At 40.6% G+C, this 18378-nt stretch overlaps 2 protein-coding genes across 2 annotated transcripts in view; both read left to right on the top strand.

The window, feature by feature from the left end:
* The first annotated feature begins 2310 nt into the window (after nt 1–2310).
* LOC118431073 lies at nt 2311–4071 on the top strand. Its single transcript, XM_035842157.1, has 3 exons — nt 2311–2839; nt 3196–3393; nt 3929–4071. Exons 1-3 carry the CDS (start codon nt 2420–2422, stop codon nt 4013–4015), a joined length of 705 nt encoding a protein of 234 aa, XP_035698050.1. The 5' UTR covers nt 2311–2419; the 3' UTR covers nt 4016–4071.
* A 1972-nt stretch (nt 4072–6043) lies between these two features.
* The window catches only part of LOC118430551 (threonylcarbamoyladenosine tRNA methylthiotransferase-like), a 28336-nt gene continuing 16001 nt past the window's right edge, over nt 6044–18378 (top strand). Inside the window, exons 1-7 of the mRNA XM_035841485.1 lie at nt 6044–6197; nt 10481–10655; nt 11207–11319; nt 13245–13354; nt 13867–13938; nt 14655–14703; nt 15542–15662. Of these exons, the coding sequence (XP_035697378.1) occupies nt 10489–10655; nt 11207–11319; nt 13245–13354; nt 13867–13938; nt 14655–14703; nt 15542–15662 (632 nt within the window). The 5' untranslated portion in view covers nt 6044–6197; nt 10481–10488. The remainder of the gene's footprint in view (nt 6198–10480; nt 10656–11206; nt 11320–13244; nt 13355–13866; nt 13939–14654; nt 14704–15541; nt 15663–18378) is intronic.

Here is an 18378-nt window from a genome sequence, read left to right on the forward strand (position 1 = left end):
TTAAAAGAAAATAAGAATAACATATGATTGACAAGATGCAGTAAATCTGTGCAAATGGTATACTATAGCTAGTGTATTGACTGGTGGAAGCGCAAGCCAAAACTTTGAATAGTTTTTGCCAGGATATGTCAAACAAAGTTGTCACATTGAATAGATCTGATCAAATTCCTTACTGCCACTTGCCGCCCCCTATAATTATGTGTAATTACGTAAAATCAGGGAGTTTACCCTACAACAGGATGTCGCGTCGGTAGGACAGTTTACCCACACAAATATTGACACGCCCCAGGACATACTTTAGAGGATAGAACTGGGTAAATTTGTAAACATTATCCGGAGAGGCGACATAAGACCGGGAGTTTGCATTTTGTTTTGACTGGGTTCTGAGGTCGAAGACCGGCAGTATACGCAGCACAGGAAATAATAAATACACGTACAGCGTCTTTTTTTTCTTTATATCAAGTCAAAATTAAGTACATGTATCAGATACCAGCTCACAAGAAAGCTGGTGTGTTACGCTGAAGGGAGGTTATACCGGCTATACAGATACAGATACAGAAGATAATGTGTTGAAGGACGGTTATACCAGCTATATATAGATACAAACGATTGTGTGTTGCGCCAAAGGGCAGTTGTACCGACTAGACAAATACAGATACAGATCATACAGAATCCGGTTTCTTGAGCTGAAGGGCGTTTATACCAGCTGTACAGATAAAGATACAGATACAAATGATTGTGTGTTACGCCGAAGGGCGATTGCACCGAATGTTACGCTAATAGTAGTCCACTGGCTCTCACTTATCCTCGCCGCATATCAGTCTTCGCTGAGGTGGGCCGTCACTGGCTCAGAAGATCTTGAATCAAGTATCACATTAATGGAACTGGCTTGTCTAGTCCCAGAAAGCAGGATGTTTACGTGCCACAAATCAAGAATTTTGAATAAATGAAGGTTCAAACAAAATGTCACTCCCTTCAAACCGAGGATTGCAAAGGTGATTCTCGCCCGTACATGTTCTCTCCCTAAAAAAAGCGGTACAAGATATACAGCCCGATAAAAACGCCTAAACACGTCATAAAACGGAGCCAAACCTCTGCTTGGAGAGTACGTATATGTACATGTACAACGCGGGTGAACACACAACTTTGCACATCCCTAGTCTACTAAGGGTTAAATATTAACTTGAAGACAAAGTGACAACTATCATGATTTCCTTGTACAGTATGCCCATTTTTAGCCTCACAGCCAGATGATAAGAATGTTGTCTGTTGTGTCGCTTTTCCGCGGCTTAACCAAGAGATTTGTGGAATTTCTTTTTGGCACAAGACCACATTTTTACGCCCGATCGAGAGTCCTTGTGTAGGGAGTGGGTTGGTATGTCGCGTTTGTTGTGGGTGGAAGAAAAAAGAAAGAAAAATCTTGTCATATCGCCAGGACAGCGGACAAACTCATCCTAATTTCCGGTCAGTTTCCAAGGCCGGAGGTGGCTTAGCCATTAAGGACAACAAAAATTAAGACTTCTTGTTGTTTATTTCTGTTCTATATGAGTCACTGAGAGAGGGAGATAGAGTAAGTGAGAGAGAAAAAGAGAGGAAAGAAAGAGAAAGAGAGGGTCAAGTGGGGAGGGAGACAGAGAAAGAGAGATACTGAGAAAAGAAAAAAAGAGAGAGGGAGAGAGAGGGAGAGAGAGGGAGAAAGAAAGAATGGGAAAGAAAGAAAGAAAGAAAGAAAGAAAGAAAGAAAGAAAGAAAGAAAGAAAGAAAGAAAGAAAGAAAGAAAGAAAGAAAGAAAGAAAGAAAGAAAGAAAGAAAGAAAGAAAGAAAGAAAGAAAGAAAGAAAGAAAGAAAGGCGAGGGAAGCAGAGAAAGAAAAAAACAGAGAAGGAAATGAAGAAAGAGACAGGGAGAGAAGGCGATAGAGTGGGTGGGTGGGTGCATTGTTTGAGACACCTGCTACTCAGAATTGATCTTAAGTATATGACAACTTATCAAAATCATTTTAGCATTACGTAGATTAGCATAACCCCTAATATTACAGTTATATTGTATGATAATTAGTGAGATAGAGGAAGCAAAAGCTGCCAGGCTGAGTTCTAGCGTTATCAAGTGCAGCTACAGCAGCACGCAGCTCCCATAAATTCCACACGAAACGGAGATCACGTTCCGTTACTGACAGGCGAGAATCACCTGTCACAGGACCGGAAACCGCGCCACATCGCCCGTCTCCGACCTTCAGCTGCAGACACCTGTCGCTAATCTCCGGTCTGTCTTGGAAGTCACGTCACGTCTTCTCCTTCCTTCTTGGAGAATGAATCATCGATGGAAACTCGCTATAAAATCTCGGGCGCGAAAGCTTCTCACTTCAGACAAGATTTTTGCTTTCGAGATTGCGGACCTTGTCTCCTCACTACCTCGCTACGATGAAGGCCTTCGCTCTGCTGTTCCTTGCTGTCTTCTCGCTGTCGTGTTGGACAGCAGCTGACGCAGGACGTGGGGACACGCTCCCGAGCAGCAACTATAGACTGGCAGCCAGGCGGGGTGACACCGCTACAAACTACCGGAGGGGCCCTGGATGGCACCGCGGGCGAGGTGACACAAGCGCCCCGAGAAGCTACCGAAGCCGGGGCGATACGAGTATGAGTCTCGTCAGCCCTGGTGCGAAGCTCGCCCGCACAGCCGTCGGAGCCGGGGGGTCACGAGGAGACATGTCGCTGTTCGGAGAGAGCCGAGATGGGCCGAAAGCTGGCTTCGGTGGAGTCGTCGGGGACCGTCGGAGACCGAGCGCAGGCCGAGGCGACACGAGTCTACCCGGCAGCTTCTCGAAGAGCACCGATCAAAAGGTAAGATAACGCCAATATGCATTATTGTGTGTGTGTGTGTATTTTGTATATTACTTATAGTTAGGTAACCAGTTGGCCCTGTACATGTAGCAAAACATGTTGTGTTTTTGGTTGTTACTGATTAAACACTATTTGAACTAGTGCGAACCAAACACATAGTAACATTCGCCAAATAGGGTGCCTAATTTGAAAAAGGAGTTTGACCCCCATAGGTTTCATTTTCCCGCGCAGAAATATTTATCATACCGTTGGCTTTCTCTCTTGGCCAAATATTCACCTTATTTGTGTCAAATTCTTCTGTCCACACCCCCTTTAGACGGCATATTGGAGGCTAACTTGTCTATTTTGTTTTCCAGACGCCAGGTCTGAGAATGACGAACTATGTCAACAGTGAGGGAAACTGTGTGTACACGCTGTATCGTCCCCGTGACGTCATCAACACCAGCCCCACCTGTCCACCAATGGCAGACCGGGACGCCATGTGGCGCGTACAGGACGACCTGGTGGCACAGCTGGCTGCTGCGCGTGCGCAAGTGGCTAAACTCACGTCAGAGGTAAGCAATGATAGACTTCTGTAAATGCGTTTAAGTTCGCGGGGATTTACTTTCGCGGTAGCGGGAAAATGGAGTGTTCGCTGTGGTTTTAAGTTCGCGGTAGCGCCATAGACTGCAGCCTTATACTACAATGGAAAAAAATTTCTCGGTGGTTTTAAGTTTGCGGTGAAAAACTGCGAACATAAAACCACCGCGAACATCTCTGCATTTACAGTAGACTGATACTATTAATCGAACCACTAGATGTCATGCCATCATGGGTCGAACTTATAATCATGATGGCCAATCAGGGTTTTGAAGAGGAGGGATAATTGTGCATATGAAATGGGCTTGCTTGCATGCAATGAGAAATAAAAGAGCAAATGCTACAACAAAATGCAACAATCCCTTTAACATTTATGTCTCAGAACTGACGCGTTTTTACTTAGAAAGTACAAAAAGGTGCTTTGGTTGACTGTATTTTATCAATTCACACTTGCCAGGATAGAACTTTCTGCTGTATATTGTTAACATGGCCTCTTTCTTTCCTTGGCAGGTGGGTCAGTTAGAGAATCGTCTGGTGGAGAAAGAGCGCCAGCTAGCGAAAGGAAGAGGCGATGCAGAAGCCGAACTTGCACCCTGAAGCAGACATTGTACATGTTTATCTAGTGTCGTGATTGACTCGTGAATATTGTTTCATACGTAAAATGAAATGGAAGGAAAATAAGTCATTTTGCCATTTCTTCCTGATGCACCTTTGCAGCTAGCTGTTATATAGCTTCCTATCGCACATACACTTGAATGATACAAAACTGTTTGACTGACATTTCGTTTCGTTACATGGATGTAAATCTCCTTTTTTTAAATTTTATTAACGACAAGTTTAACTGTACCAAAGTGTGTAGTAGGGATATAACCAATAAGAAATTGATTGACGTTTTAACAAATGTCAATGAACTGATGATCGAATAAAAAGTAGTTTTATGTAAATAAGATCCATGTTCTATCGTGTTTCTTTGAATATCAAAATAACGTTTTTCTATGTTGAGCTGGTAAAAACGCAAACACAGTCCAATATTACGGTGACAAGTCACAACGTGTTCCTGTATACAATGTATACTGGATTTGTGCAGGCAAATGTAATACATGCATATATCTTATATGGTAGGCAATAACCTTAGCACACATATTCAGATACAATTCAATCTCTACAGCAGGATAAAAAATTATCCAGTTTTAGAGATTGAATTGTATCTGAATATTGTTTACCAGTATGTATGCCTAAGGCCACAGCAAGTAAATTCTATGGATGACATATTCTGCAGACTGCAAAAATAGTGCGATAGGGCGAATAAAAAACAAGATGGGTACATTTTCAAAAATAGGCACCATTAAGTTGTGATGAATGTTGTACAAAAGAATTCAAGGGACAAAACATGGTATCAGAGCCAACGATGCATTCATTCCTGTATCTAAGACATGTACTGGTGTGGTAAAAGTGACACTAGTGTGGTAGACTGGCATCACCAACAAAATTGGTAACCACATGCACACTCATTCCTTCAATATTGGTGTCACTTTTACAACTATCCAATAATTTTCATTTCTACAACTACAGTCCTGAGTACCTCGCAAGTGTCACTTCTACAAGTACAATTATTAGGCTACAACACAATATATTTGCTCATTTTGGTACTTTATCGTCATGTTGACCATCCCTGCAGAAGAAAAAAGTATTGTTTTTTTTTTCTGAAATCAGGCGAAAATTAATGCGCGCGCTGATGTCATCCATATAATTTACTTGCTGTATGCCTAACGTTAACCTTCATAAACGTAACACACCATGATAACTACTCTCCAAGCAGAGGTTAGGCTCCGGCTGTTTTTTTTAACGTCGTTTTTTTATATCGGGCTTTCTATTTTGTTAGGTTTTGACACAACAAGATAAAATACAAAATAGAAAGCCCGATAGAACAGACTAAAAAAACGTTAAAATAAACTGCCGGAGCCTAACCTCTGCTTGGAGAGTACATGATATCGCCGTGTTAGTGCGTACCACAGTACATCAAAACTTTTCAATAGAGAGAATTTCTTATTTAAAAGATAAAAGAAAAATCGCTAATTCGCAGGTAGTAACTATTCAGAATAGTTTTGTATAGGTAACCTCGTAATATATTGCCTCACTTGCATCACATGTAGTATCACAGATAGTGTGTTCGTATGTTTGTTAGGCTAAGTAAGTAAATACATGTATATATATCACCTCCGTATCTAAAGCAATTCCCTGTTTTGGATTGTCTGTATAACTTAATTCGTAAAACAAACCTCATGTTTCGGTGAAAGCAATGTAACCGTTTATATTAAGTATCTTATATTACGCAGTTTAATACCAGGGCTTAGCCGAATAGATCAAATCAAACCCCCTTGACTACGTATACAATTGTCCCCGTACAGCAGCGACATCTTGCGATATACTGCAGTACCGTTACTGGTGTATGCGATTTACTAAACAAGTATTTAGCACAGCAGATGACATTTACATTTCTTAGATACTTATTTTTACTTTCATCACTCAGTCTAAATGAAAATTCAGCTGACTTTTAAACAGCAAATGTGCCAAAAGTGGGCGGACTGAAACTGTGCTATGAGACGATCACCTTTAGCCTCTGACCTCTTGTGACCCCAGCATGGCGACGAAACGTGGAATTTCGTAAGCTTGAAGAGAAAACGCTGCTAATTTGTGGCTAGAGTTCTCCTATAACACAACATATACCTGGCCAGATTTCAACTGAGAGTACACGGTTTCTTCTGGCTACACAACTAAGGTAAGAACTCCCAGGTGATTAATATTTTTGTCCAACTTTAGACGAGTTTGTAAAACCATATGCTCGTCAGTCAGTGTTAAAACAAGTGCTTTAAAAAAGCTGGCATTTTGCCAAGGTTTGCGTGTGTACACGTTTTTTTTCTAGTTATTGGAATGTGCTGAAACTATTGTTTATATTAAATGGATGTAAAAAGGAAACAAGAACAATTTAAAATCACCCTCCCCTGGACTCGATCCCGGACCGTAGCTCTGCAAATCAGGCTGACGTCAGAGGTATTTGTGTAGTGACCCCTGAACCTGGAAGTCACTTCTCTGCATCATAGCGCACTTTTCAGAAAATGATATCTCAGCAATTGTATACCCCTGCTTTAACATTTTTACATTGTCACGGTCTCCATAGTACATACTACAAATCTGGTAAGTTAGAAGGTCCAGTTCTTTTTCGATAATACAGGGCGATCAATGAAAAATCGTGGCAATTTCCATTTTCGCACTGGAAATCCTACTAATGTCATAGGGTTTCCAGTCGAAATTGTTTTGTACCCAGGGGAATCAGAACATTTGTGTTCCCTAATAGAGGGTGTTGATTTATGAAAAATAAAAGTTACAGAACAAAAATCGGACCTTCCATTCCAGAGATATGGCCCTTTAAAGTTGCTGGGCCATGGGCGGTGTCCGCAGGTGTGGCGCCAGGTGTGAAAATCGCATTTCTAATTAGCAATAATTAAGAAAGTAAAAACATTGTGCCACTCAAAAGTTCTTTTCTGCACAGTCCAAGTAGTATTTTGTAGCAATCAAGTAAAGATAAGATGTTTATTTGCCTTTTTCTTTCACTACAGGTGAGGTCAACCTGCTGAAACTTAAGTTTTTTCAGCATGGCACATGCACAGCTGGAAAAGTGGCCAGTTATTTCCAGATGACCCCTTTTTGAAGAGCGATAATCAATAAACTGTTCATCCTATAACTAAGATATTTCAGATATTGGAAATATGTAGTAGATTCTCTTAACACAGTTTATTGCAGACATTCTAGAGACATGGTTACGAGATTATGTGTAATCAAAAATACTAATTTGTAACATATCTCAAAAGGTCAAAGGTCATCGGCACCTGTCACTTATATAAGTCCTAATAAAAAATTACCTATCAACATTCTTCTCTATCTCAGTGACAAGTATCACATGTTTAATATAACAGAATAGAAATAGTTTAGATAATTTCCACATCAATTATGCAAATTAGCTTCTGATTTGCATAATTAATATTTAATTACATGAAGCATCACTTAATCTATCTACATACCAATAATCATGATGATCCGTCAACCCCTTCTTGAGTTATTCCCTTTCACAGTCTGACCATAAGCATTGAATATCAGCATACCTTACTACTAAAGGGTTTTGGCTAATTCTAAATTTGCCATCAAAACTATCACATTTCACCAGGAAATACTACTTTTACGACATCTAATGACCAAAAGTATATAAAAATATTACCTATGAACCATGACCACCTGACTTTGTAACTGGTTTATTCAAGTTTATTGAACAATTGATAATTCTTTGACATTACAACATATGTTTGAAAAGACTTGGTAGCTCCTCTTCTAAGCTGCACAGCTTTGAATGGTTGATACATTGTAATTCTCCCTCTGTGCCATCTCAATTTCTTCTATGATGTTCCAGGTGCTATTCCCAATGCAGCATCTTGCAAATCTGAAAACTTTTAACATTGGAAATATCAGCAAAAACCTCTATGCCCTTGATATCACATTCAACAACAAACACAACTTGCTATGTTATTGATTTTTTGGATCTTACAAGGTAAAAATTGAACTTCAGTGGTGATCATCTCAACGTAAATATGCTCACGTTGGACACATTTACAAATGATGTTTCCTTTCATGAAGTTGGTGACAAAGAAAACAAAAGTTTTGCGTCTCAAACCTGAAACAAACGTGTCCGAACATACAATGTATCTACACTTATAAAGGCTATCTGTATACAATTAATGAATATCAATACGCTAATTATTTACATGGAAACGAGAATATTTTGATAATTATGGACCCGCCTAACTAAATTTATATGCAGGGTCCTACGGCCGTAACTCACGGCCCGGACTAGGCACACCACACGGAGCGAGTAGCACATGTTGAACATTCACATCGCTAACTCACAACAAACCTACACATGTTATACATCATTTTAAAGCTTAGAAACCGCTTGTTACACACATGGATGCAACTTTTTGAAAAAATAAGACATCAATGGTGAAAAATGCCATCTAAATTTGCAAACTGGAGGTAAACCACCTTAAAATTGCGGTACAAGAAAGTTTCACGTACCAAATTGTAGCTTGTTTTCTTGTCTATCCAATCCTACCATATATGGGTTGCTTCCAAATAAGGCTGAGATGCAAATCAGGCTGACGCAACGCCATGCCCGCAGAGCTCTCGAACAGGTAAACGCGGAAGTGACTTTCCCGTCTCGCGAGGCATTTTCCCGAAGGCCATATCTCAACAATCTTTTATCCCCTGCTTAAAATTTTTACATTGCCAGGGCCTCCATACTACATAGTACAATTCTGGTAAGTTTGAAGTTCTAGGCCTTTCTCAATTTTACACGGCGATCAATCGAAAATCGCTACACGCACGGAAAACACCACCGCCGCACGCATGAATATTAACTAAGTCGCAAAGGAATCTGGGACAGGCTATATGTAACTGTTATATATATATACACGATTTATTTGGAAAACATTTCATCTTTATGAATTGGTAATACAACGTTAAAATGTAAGAGCAATAATTTGATTATATGCTGCATCAATCTTAGGAATATCATACTTCATTCATTTAATCTAATCAAATATCAGGCCCCATTACGGACCACAGACAATGACTCACGACAGAGCTTTTAAGTTGTATACAAATGCATTGCAGATTTTGAACAGGTCCGTTCATCTCAACATCACAACATCACAACATCACTCCATCACTCCATCACAACGGCAACTATTCTGGTCTCAGGGCATTTTGCCGCTAAGGCGGCAAAATGCAAAAAAACAACTAACCAAACCGTGCCAGCTTTGTGGGGTTTTTTTGCCCTTGAAAGTGCAATTAAAAAGGCCATGCTTGAGTCTACACAGTTTACGATAAGAAGACACCAAAACGTACCGTTCACAGGAAGTCCCTTGTGGTTGTATTTGAAGAAACCAAACCCCTGGCACGGAAAAGAACTTACCATCTTGCTTGTACTTGTTCAGATTCTTGTATAGTGTCCAGTGACATGGCAAAGAGCCAGTGCGTTTCCTTGATGTTTCTGTAGCAGGATATTTTCCCAGCTGTAAGAAAGGAGTAGATAGAAACAGTCTCCTGATGTCCAGGATTCGAACCAGGGCCGCCAGACCACAAACCCAGCACCGCAGACCACTACGCCAAAAGCTCAGAGCCTTTGTATGGTCAGTTTGTCAGCGCTAAAAGTAATTAAAAAAACTCCACTGTTACACATGTACAGTCAAAGGTTGCTAGCCCTTCTCATCAGCTTTTAGCTAGGATTTTATAATAGGGAGTCCAAACTTATTGGTGAGTCGCGGTAAGTGAGTTGTACTAAATTGTAGGGGGGATCTGGGGGCATCCACCTTCCATGGTGCAAAGTTTTTGATGATTTTGATTTTAAAAAGTGCATTCTTAGGTATCCCAAGAGGCAAAAATACTGTTCCAGGGGTCACAGTAGAAGACTGTGACCACAGATGACCTGGTAGCATCCCTGGTCAATCAGAATTTCATGCTTGTCAGACAATTTTCTCCCAAGTGTAAGGGCGTCCAGGGGCATAAAATTTCTTGTTATTCTAAGAAAAGTGTGTCCAGATGACGCGTTGATGCATGCCTGGCTAAAAGCCTGCTTCCCATCTAATGTAAGTCGGTCCAGAAAGATGGGTGCATTCCCAACCAAGATTCACTATCCTGGATTAAACCTGGATTTCCCAGTTACCAACTTATTTAAGAACCAGAGCTCAAATGTAAAGCTGCTTCCAGTCGAGACAGTCCAGTCTATTATGTATATGTCTATTTATAATCTCCAACCAGATCCACGGTGCGTAATGTATAGTATCAAACTTCCCGTAGGTGCCCGTTTGACTCCCTTAGCCGGCTACACTCCTTGGCCAGCTTTGATACTATCTTATGGCACCGTAGGATCTGCTTGGAGATTATATAGATTACAAGCAAAATGCACCCCTCAATAGTCATCATAGCTACAATGATAACGTTATGTTATTATAGGATCCAAGATGCCCACCTGTGGGGAATTCCTTGAAGACATAGAGGACATGGTGACCTCAACTGACCTCACTCCTGAGGAGCGGTTTGGGTCCAGGAAGAATGTTGTTCCTCGTGTAAGGAAGAAGAACAAGGTCCTGGAGACTTTAGACACTCAGAACAGCTCACAGTGTGACAGGTAGGTTATTTTTTCGTGAGGAACAATAAATAGATTAGAAGAACTTTATTGCGCAACGATCGTACATGGTACAATGAATGAAGTTTAGTATGAAGAATCCGACATTGTTGCAGATCTCTATAGAAGTGTACAACTTTGACTTGGTTGGAAAAGCTGTATCTATTCCTTAATGACTAAAAGATATTGTTACTGTTAGTAGATCTAGACTCCATGTGTGAAATTGATATCTGTAAAGCTTTATTCTAGGATGATAATGGTGATTCTAGAAGTTGCATCCTTGTATTTGCTAAGTAAATGCTATGTGGTGATTAGGGGTGGGTAGGTACAAAACCATTTTTTCTTGTTAGACTGATTCCTTGGTAGCAAAATGGACCATTGCTTTCAGTATCCCCCATTCACAAGTTTTTACAGACAATCAGATTCATGGTCGGACCGAGACCTGATCCTCTGGACCTGAATTTTCTGTACCGGTATCCACCCCTAGTGGTGATGATTTTCATCTAGAAAAAATTTCAATCACACCAAAATGTAACATTGCTGTTTTCCCCCAGTGTTATCCCAGGAACCCAGAGCATCTATGTTAAGACTTGGGGCTGCTCACATAACAACTCAGATGGGGAGTACATGGCGGGACAGCTGGCAGCTTATGGGTACAGAATCACAGGTGAGGGCCCGAGCTAATTGGTTTGAGTAAAAAAAAGGTACAGTAAATCATCAATATTTATAAGCAAGATGCCTGCAATGGTAAGAAACTGACCTCGGTTAAGATCCCTTTACACGAGAATTGGAATGAGCCGGAATGTCATCTGAATTGAACAGGGTTGTAGCCAACCTGAAATCATTTTGATCATCAGTCCCCTTGATGTTGAATGGGAATCCTATCGAGCACCGAAGGCATGGCGTGACGTTGCTCGTCATTTCTAGGGGGTCTGGGTTCCAGAAAATTTTTAAATCAAGACCCTCTGAAACACTATTTCCTGCATTTTGAGGTGCAAGTTTTGCTTGTAGACTAAGCTGTTCAATGGCATCTGTTTTGGTGAAGAAGAACATGTGGGTTTCAGTTTTTATATCTTTACATATCAATTTTTGTCTGTCCCAGGGGACGGAATGGGGAAAACTTTTTTCAGTCCCCAGCTGCAAAATTCCTTCAAAGGACTGAAGGACAGGTGCTGGCTACAACCCTGGAATTGAATATATTCATGGGAATTCATAATGTATCCGTAGTGAGAATTTCTAGAATGTACTACAAATATCAAGGAGCATGCCAGCTTTAAGAATTTTTTATTCAGAAAGCATTCCAGCTCATTCTGCCTCTGGTGAGAAGAAATATTAGGTCCATTTGAAATTCCCACCCGAATGTGGCACAAATTTTGCAAATTGTTCATTCTGGCTGGTTCTGCTTGATTCCTGCTGATTCGGTTTCAGTGTGAAGGCCGTATTACTATTAAGCAGGGCTACTTTAAGGCACTCTTGTATGCTGTGCTTAGTTAAGCTTTTACTAGCTTTATAGGGGTTCCAAATTTCTTGCAGTGCTTGTTGCACTACAGGTGGGAGTACATGTATTATAGGGGCCTTCCTATGAAAAGTCTGAAACAAGTTATTTACTGCATAATGGTATGCAATTTTTGTGGGATACAGCAAAGTTACTGTCAACAGGTCACATGTGACCTGTTTGACAGTAACAATGTGTCTCGGTCTAGGTCCCATCCCATCACTGGTCAATCAGAATTGTACTGCTTCCCGGGGTAAGGGGCATCTTTAGGCATCCAGGGGTTCAAATTTCGTATTATTTTTAGAATAGTGCATCCAATGGACACCTGGACGCATGCCTAAGGCTTAGGTCCCAATTCCCGGGCCCGGCTGGGTACATGTAGCTTTCGGAAATGAAAAATAGGATGTAAAACTAAAAGGCAACAAAACACACAGAACGTAAACAAAATTAGTCATGAGCATAATTTGTGTATATCCCTAGTACTCAGACCCTGGGTAAACACTTTCATTTTTCGTTTCTGCAAATATCCCGGCAAGGCCCCGGTTTGGAAAGGGGACCTAAGCCTAAGCTGTGCACAGTATAGCCCTGTGTAGCAGGAAATCCTGAGAACCAAATATTTTGTTCCCATGTGATGGACACGCCCAGTGCTGCAGACCTGTGGCTGTTAAACAGCTGTGCAGTAAAGAATAGTATACAGTCCAGTGTAGCAGGAAATCCTTAAGATCAAATATTTTGTTCCCATGTGATAGACACGCCCAGTGCTGCAGACCTGTGGCTGTTGAACAGCTGTGCAGTAAAGAACAGTATAGCCCTGTGTAGCAGGAAATCATGGAGACCAAACATTTTGTTCCCATGTGATAGACACGCCCAGTGCTGCAGACCTGTGGCTGTTGAACAGCTGTACAATAAAGAACAGTATAGCCCTAGGCCCTGTGTAGCAGGAAATCATGGAGATCAAACATTTTGTTCCCATGTGATAGACACGCCCAGTGCTGCAGACCTGTGGCTGTTAAACAGCTGAGCTGTACAGTAAAGAACAGTATAGCCCTGTGTAGCAGGAAATCATGGAGACCAAACATTTTGTTCCCATGTGATAGACACGCCCAGTGCTGCAGACCTGTGGCTGTTAAACAGCTGTACAGTAAAGAACCCGGCTGAAGACCACTTTAGGAACACCATCACAAGGGCACAGACGGAGGACAAAAAGGTGGGAAACTTAAGGTTTTCCTCCTAGGCTAAATTGGCATTTTCACTTTCCATGTTTAATGCATCGAGAGAAGTAATTGTACTGAATTTGATAGCTGGCAAGGAAAGAGTTCTAAACATGATTTTTTTTACCATATTAAGGATGATATCATAAAGTTTTACTGTCTCTAATATTATTTTCCTCTATGAGGAAAGACAGCGCTTTGGTACAGATCACTGGAATGAAACTATGTTTTTCATGTGCATAATGATGAAAGCTACAAACATATGTTTGCACATATTGATGTCTACTAATTCCCTATAGTTAGCTAAAAATAGTTAATTTTGCCTATTTTGTCTTTAATATTTTGAAATAAATTTTATGAGAAATATAACTTTCTAGTAATCATTACATATATGCCAATTGCAAAACGCAATAGAAAGTATTACACCAGAACTCAAACTCTGAATGCTGATATACCTTGATAATAAATCTTTACTCTTTTTTTCTTCACTCAAACAATGTACATGTAGGTTGTAGTGGCTGGGTGTGTTCCTCAGGGACAACCAAGAGCAAAATATCTGAAAGGGCTCAGTGTCATAGGAGTAAGTACACACAACATTTTGTTTCACAATCATATTATGATACAGGGCATTGTAAATGCTTTTTTTTATCATAAGATACACAAAGTCTACTCATAAAGGAGTCCATCACAATTCACAAGTTTATATTTCTTCAATGCAAAGTAAAGGTAAAGATGATAATATTGTAATCTGGTCTTGTGGATATTTGCAACATTTGTTTTGTACTGTTTGTCTTAAGAAATTAAAGTCCTAATTACCTTACTCATAGGCTTTTGCGGATCATAAGATCATCATAATGTGCCAACGATAAGATGTCTTAGAATTTTTCCATCCATCCATTTGTAAGTGTTCCCTTTTCAAGACTGTTAACGTGGGGTCACACATGCGTATACATGTATATTCAAGTCCATTTGAGCTGCGTATGAAGCTCTTAGTCTCTACCAGGCTCCACAGGTCGCGGGAAAAATAGCACAAATTGGACGAATATAGATACATAACATGCCAGATGAGTTAGCTGACCGAGAAGTATGGTTAGCGACCCAGCTAACTCGTCCGACATGTTACCTGTTTACGTTTGTCCAATTTCTATTATTTTAAAACGACCTGTGGGGCCTGGTGGAGGCAAATACTCCCATGCGCACCTCATACGGACTTAAATATATACGCAGGTGTGACCCCACCTTTACCTACCCTAACTTTCCTTGTACATCTACAATTGTATGTTGTTAATGTCACAGGTCCAGCAGATAGACAGGGTTGTGGAAGTTGTAGAGGAGACTTTAAAAGGTACTGTTTATGAATGTTAGTGAAATAATGTCAGATTTTAGATTTGATGGTCTAAAACACAGTAGAATTCATGCTTAAGGCAATGTTAATTTGATTTTATGTATGACACTCGGTAAGTACACCAAACTGATTTTTGGGAAAAAAAGTTGTCTTCATTACTAGTATGAAATTGTAAGGAAGGTTGAAGAAATGACTTAACACTCTGTGCATGGTATACCAAACAATGGCTTATTCATTTTTGTTCTTTCTACTCCTTTGACATTGAAATTGACTCCTACAACTTAAGACTCCATTTCCTGACATTTCAATTCATGGCATATATTTGCTCATTTACAGTATGGTTGACAACTTTTTTTAGATACGGATGAAAATTGATGCACATGCTGATGTCATCCATGTTATAGAATCAACATGGCCTAATGTAGAACAGAATCATTCTTACAGCTTAGATGGAAGTGCTTTTTGCAGGGTTGGACAAATTTTCTAAAATTCATAAAAAATTACTTGCCCAAACCATGCATTTTTTCACTTGCCCAAAATCAAATGTCATTTTTATAAGCATTTTCACTTCCTGCATTGGAATTCTTATTATTGCCTCTATTTTTTTCTATGTTGACCATTGCTTGATGTCATGACTGTAAAAAGTGACAAGTATATAAAAATTTCACTCAGAATGGAAAAATCTTACTTGTCTGAACGGGCAAGTAGGGTAGGTCATGTACTTGCCCGATCAGCACTTTCACTTGCCCTGGACAACAGAGCTAGTGGACTTGTCCAACCCTGTTTTATCAAACGAAATTCTGAAAGTCTCTCAAGTACTTCTTTCCATTTCCTACAGGACACAGTGTGAGGCTGTTTGGACAGAAGAAGGACCATGGGAAGAAACTAGGAGGGGCCAAACTGGACCTTCCCAAGATTAGGAAAAACCCTCTTATTGAGATCATCGCAATCAACACAGGGTAAGTCACTTCTGAGACAGCTAGGTTGGGTCTAGCAGAAAAGTACTGTGTTTCTGGTTATATCCAAACAACCCTCTAAAATATCTGCCTACCCTAGGCTTTTTTTGGTCACCCAATGGTGAGGGAAATAGAATTTTCGATCTGACATCTGAGTGTTGAAACATTGTACAATTGCTTTCCAACATGTTCTCCTCATTTCTATTACAGTAAAATAAGTTATTGATATACTAGTGAACCACTAGGTATCCTTCATGTTGCAAATTTCTAACTGAATTTGTTGGATCTCATAGGATGAAATCTAGACAAGAAAATCCCTATAACATGCATTGGCATAATACCGGTCATAAGCCTTATACCGGTCGATTAAAAATAGTGGAGCTTAAAGAGATCTACACATGCAACAATAGTTATTTCTGAGGTATGCACACTTCAGACATCTAGGTGTCCAATACATAATTTACAAAGCATCGATAACAATGCATTCGAAGACAACAAGGCCAAAAGTTTTCTGGTCATTTTCGGGGCAGGCGAGCTCGTCGTGGGACAAACACACTGTCACGTTCATCGCCAGATTTGTAGATAATAATCACATGTGCTCACGGCACAAGACGAGCATGATTCAACAGCAATCTTGAATTTCTTTTGGTGACCTACAACTCGTGTAAAAGTGTGAGGAACCGTTGCATAATAGCCCGGATCTACGGCTGAATGGGTCAAATTGAACGTACGCCGCCATTTTCCCGCCATTTTTAATGCTACGGCCAGCAGTAAAGTTTTAAGTCATAGCGTTTGTGACGGACCAAAATTAGATGAAAATTCTTGTCAGTATACGCCCATTTTCTCATGACTTTTTGTATGCTCATGCAGATTTTTGTTTTGTGCAACTACTAACAGGAAAGAAAGGAACAACAGAGGATGAATAAAGGTACATAGCGGCAGTTAATTGTGCCGTGTTTCGTTCGACCGGTATAGTGCACCCCCTTCCAACCACGCGCCCGTTCTCCGTGCAATTCCGCGGTGTGTTCCAATTACGATATTATGTTTTTAGCAGGACCAGAGAGACAAAATAATTTACACAGAAGAAGTGGCAAAGGTAAGCTGTAACAGCAACATGTAACTGGAGAAAATGATGCGTTGATCATTTGCCAAATTAGCATTGCTTGAGAAATTGCAGTAAACCGACCGGTATTATGCCAATGGATGTTAGCTACCTACCAGAGTATAATCAGAAACACAACATTATTTTTCCTCAGCTTTAGTACTGAAGTATTGAAATATGATAAAAACACTTTTGTTTGGGCTTGGTGAATCCATTTTATTTGTTCCTTTGCAATTGGCCCCCGCCACAATAGAAGGACATTTGAACAACAAATAACATAGTATTACACATTTAGTGCCCCTTTTGACACCATTTTCAAAAGTTGAGTTGATCGATTGTTCATTTAAGTGACATAAGCAGTACATGGCTGTATGTGTACATAGTGACTACTATAACTGTTGGGTTACAAAATGTACATTTTGCGGGTAAAGTTTCGGGGCCGCACCATCATCTTGGTGGCTTTGAGTGAGTAGTAGGTACCTTTCCAAGGACCCCAGTAGACACCATACCCTGTCTCACTACCATGATAGTCCTCTAGCTTATAGTAGGCACCATTTAGGGCAGAGTAAGTACAGCGACGATACCACCAGCCACCAGAAAACCACCGAGCACAGTGTGTATCACTTAATATATCATTGTCCCTATCTCTAGCACTGAATTTCATACCATTTTGGGCAACCGAAATTATAGCATCCCCAGTATCCCCACTGTACCCCCCAATATTCAGTGTATAATCTGTGCTCTCATCCCCAATGCTGAATGTATCATATTTAGCATAAGCCATATTCCCTTCCCAATCTTCTAATTCCACATACAATTCGTAGTCATTTTGGGTTGTCAGGTTGTACATTTTGTCCAGTCCAAGCCAGTGTTCCCCCTCGACCCTCCCAAACCCATTCTTGTAATCTGCCCAACGTCTGTAAAAATTCACTGTCCCGTCATATCTCCTCTGTATGACAGTCCAGCCCCCTCCATCTGTAGTCATGTCACAGTAGACGTCAAAGTTGTCAGTCGAGGACCGTGGTTTGATGGGGAAGACTCCGTCCTGCATTGCGTTGGTCCAGTAGAGTAGTGGGAAGAGCTGCGCACAGTCCTCAAAGCTTGTAGCACCCATGGGATGGTTTCTTGCTCCGTCAACAGTCAGGGCATCATCTTGGTTTGGGAGCACTGAGGTGAGCAAAATATCAGAAAATCAAGATTGTTAAGTGCAACTTTTTGTAAAAGGTAAAGGTATTTAATAGTCCCATAGCCTTTTTGAGTCCATAGGGGCAGTGGATTATTATCCACTGTGTCTTTGGCACGCTATTGGAAGGCAGAGCCCATCACTCTCCTTGCGCCACTTTTTACCTCTCCCACCAAAGTCAGGTATCCGCTTACACCGGGGTGGGGTGAGGAAAGTTTTGTCGAGACTAAAATGCCTATCCCAGTGACACAACATCTAGCCAGGGATGCTAAGAACCAAACCCATCACCTCTCGATATCGTGTCAGATAGCATAGCCACTTTGCCATTAACACCAAACTTTTCATGGTATGCTAGTACTTAGAACATGTTCTCAGTTAAAAACAGAAATTCTATCACACGATGTGTGGAGTTTCCACACGATGTGTGGAAACCC

This window comes from Branchiostoma floridae, chromosome 14 (assembly GCF_000003815.2).
Source record: "Branchiostoma floridae strain S238N-H82 chromosome 14, Bfl_VNyyK, whole genome shotgun sequence".
NCBI lineage: Eukaryota > Metazoa > Chordata > Leptocardii > Amphioxiformes > Branchiostomatidae > Branchiostoma > Branchiostoma floridae.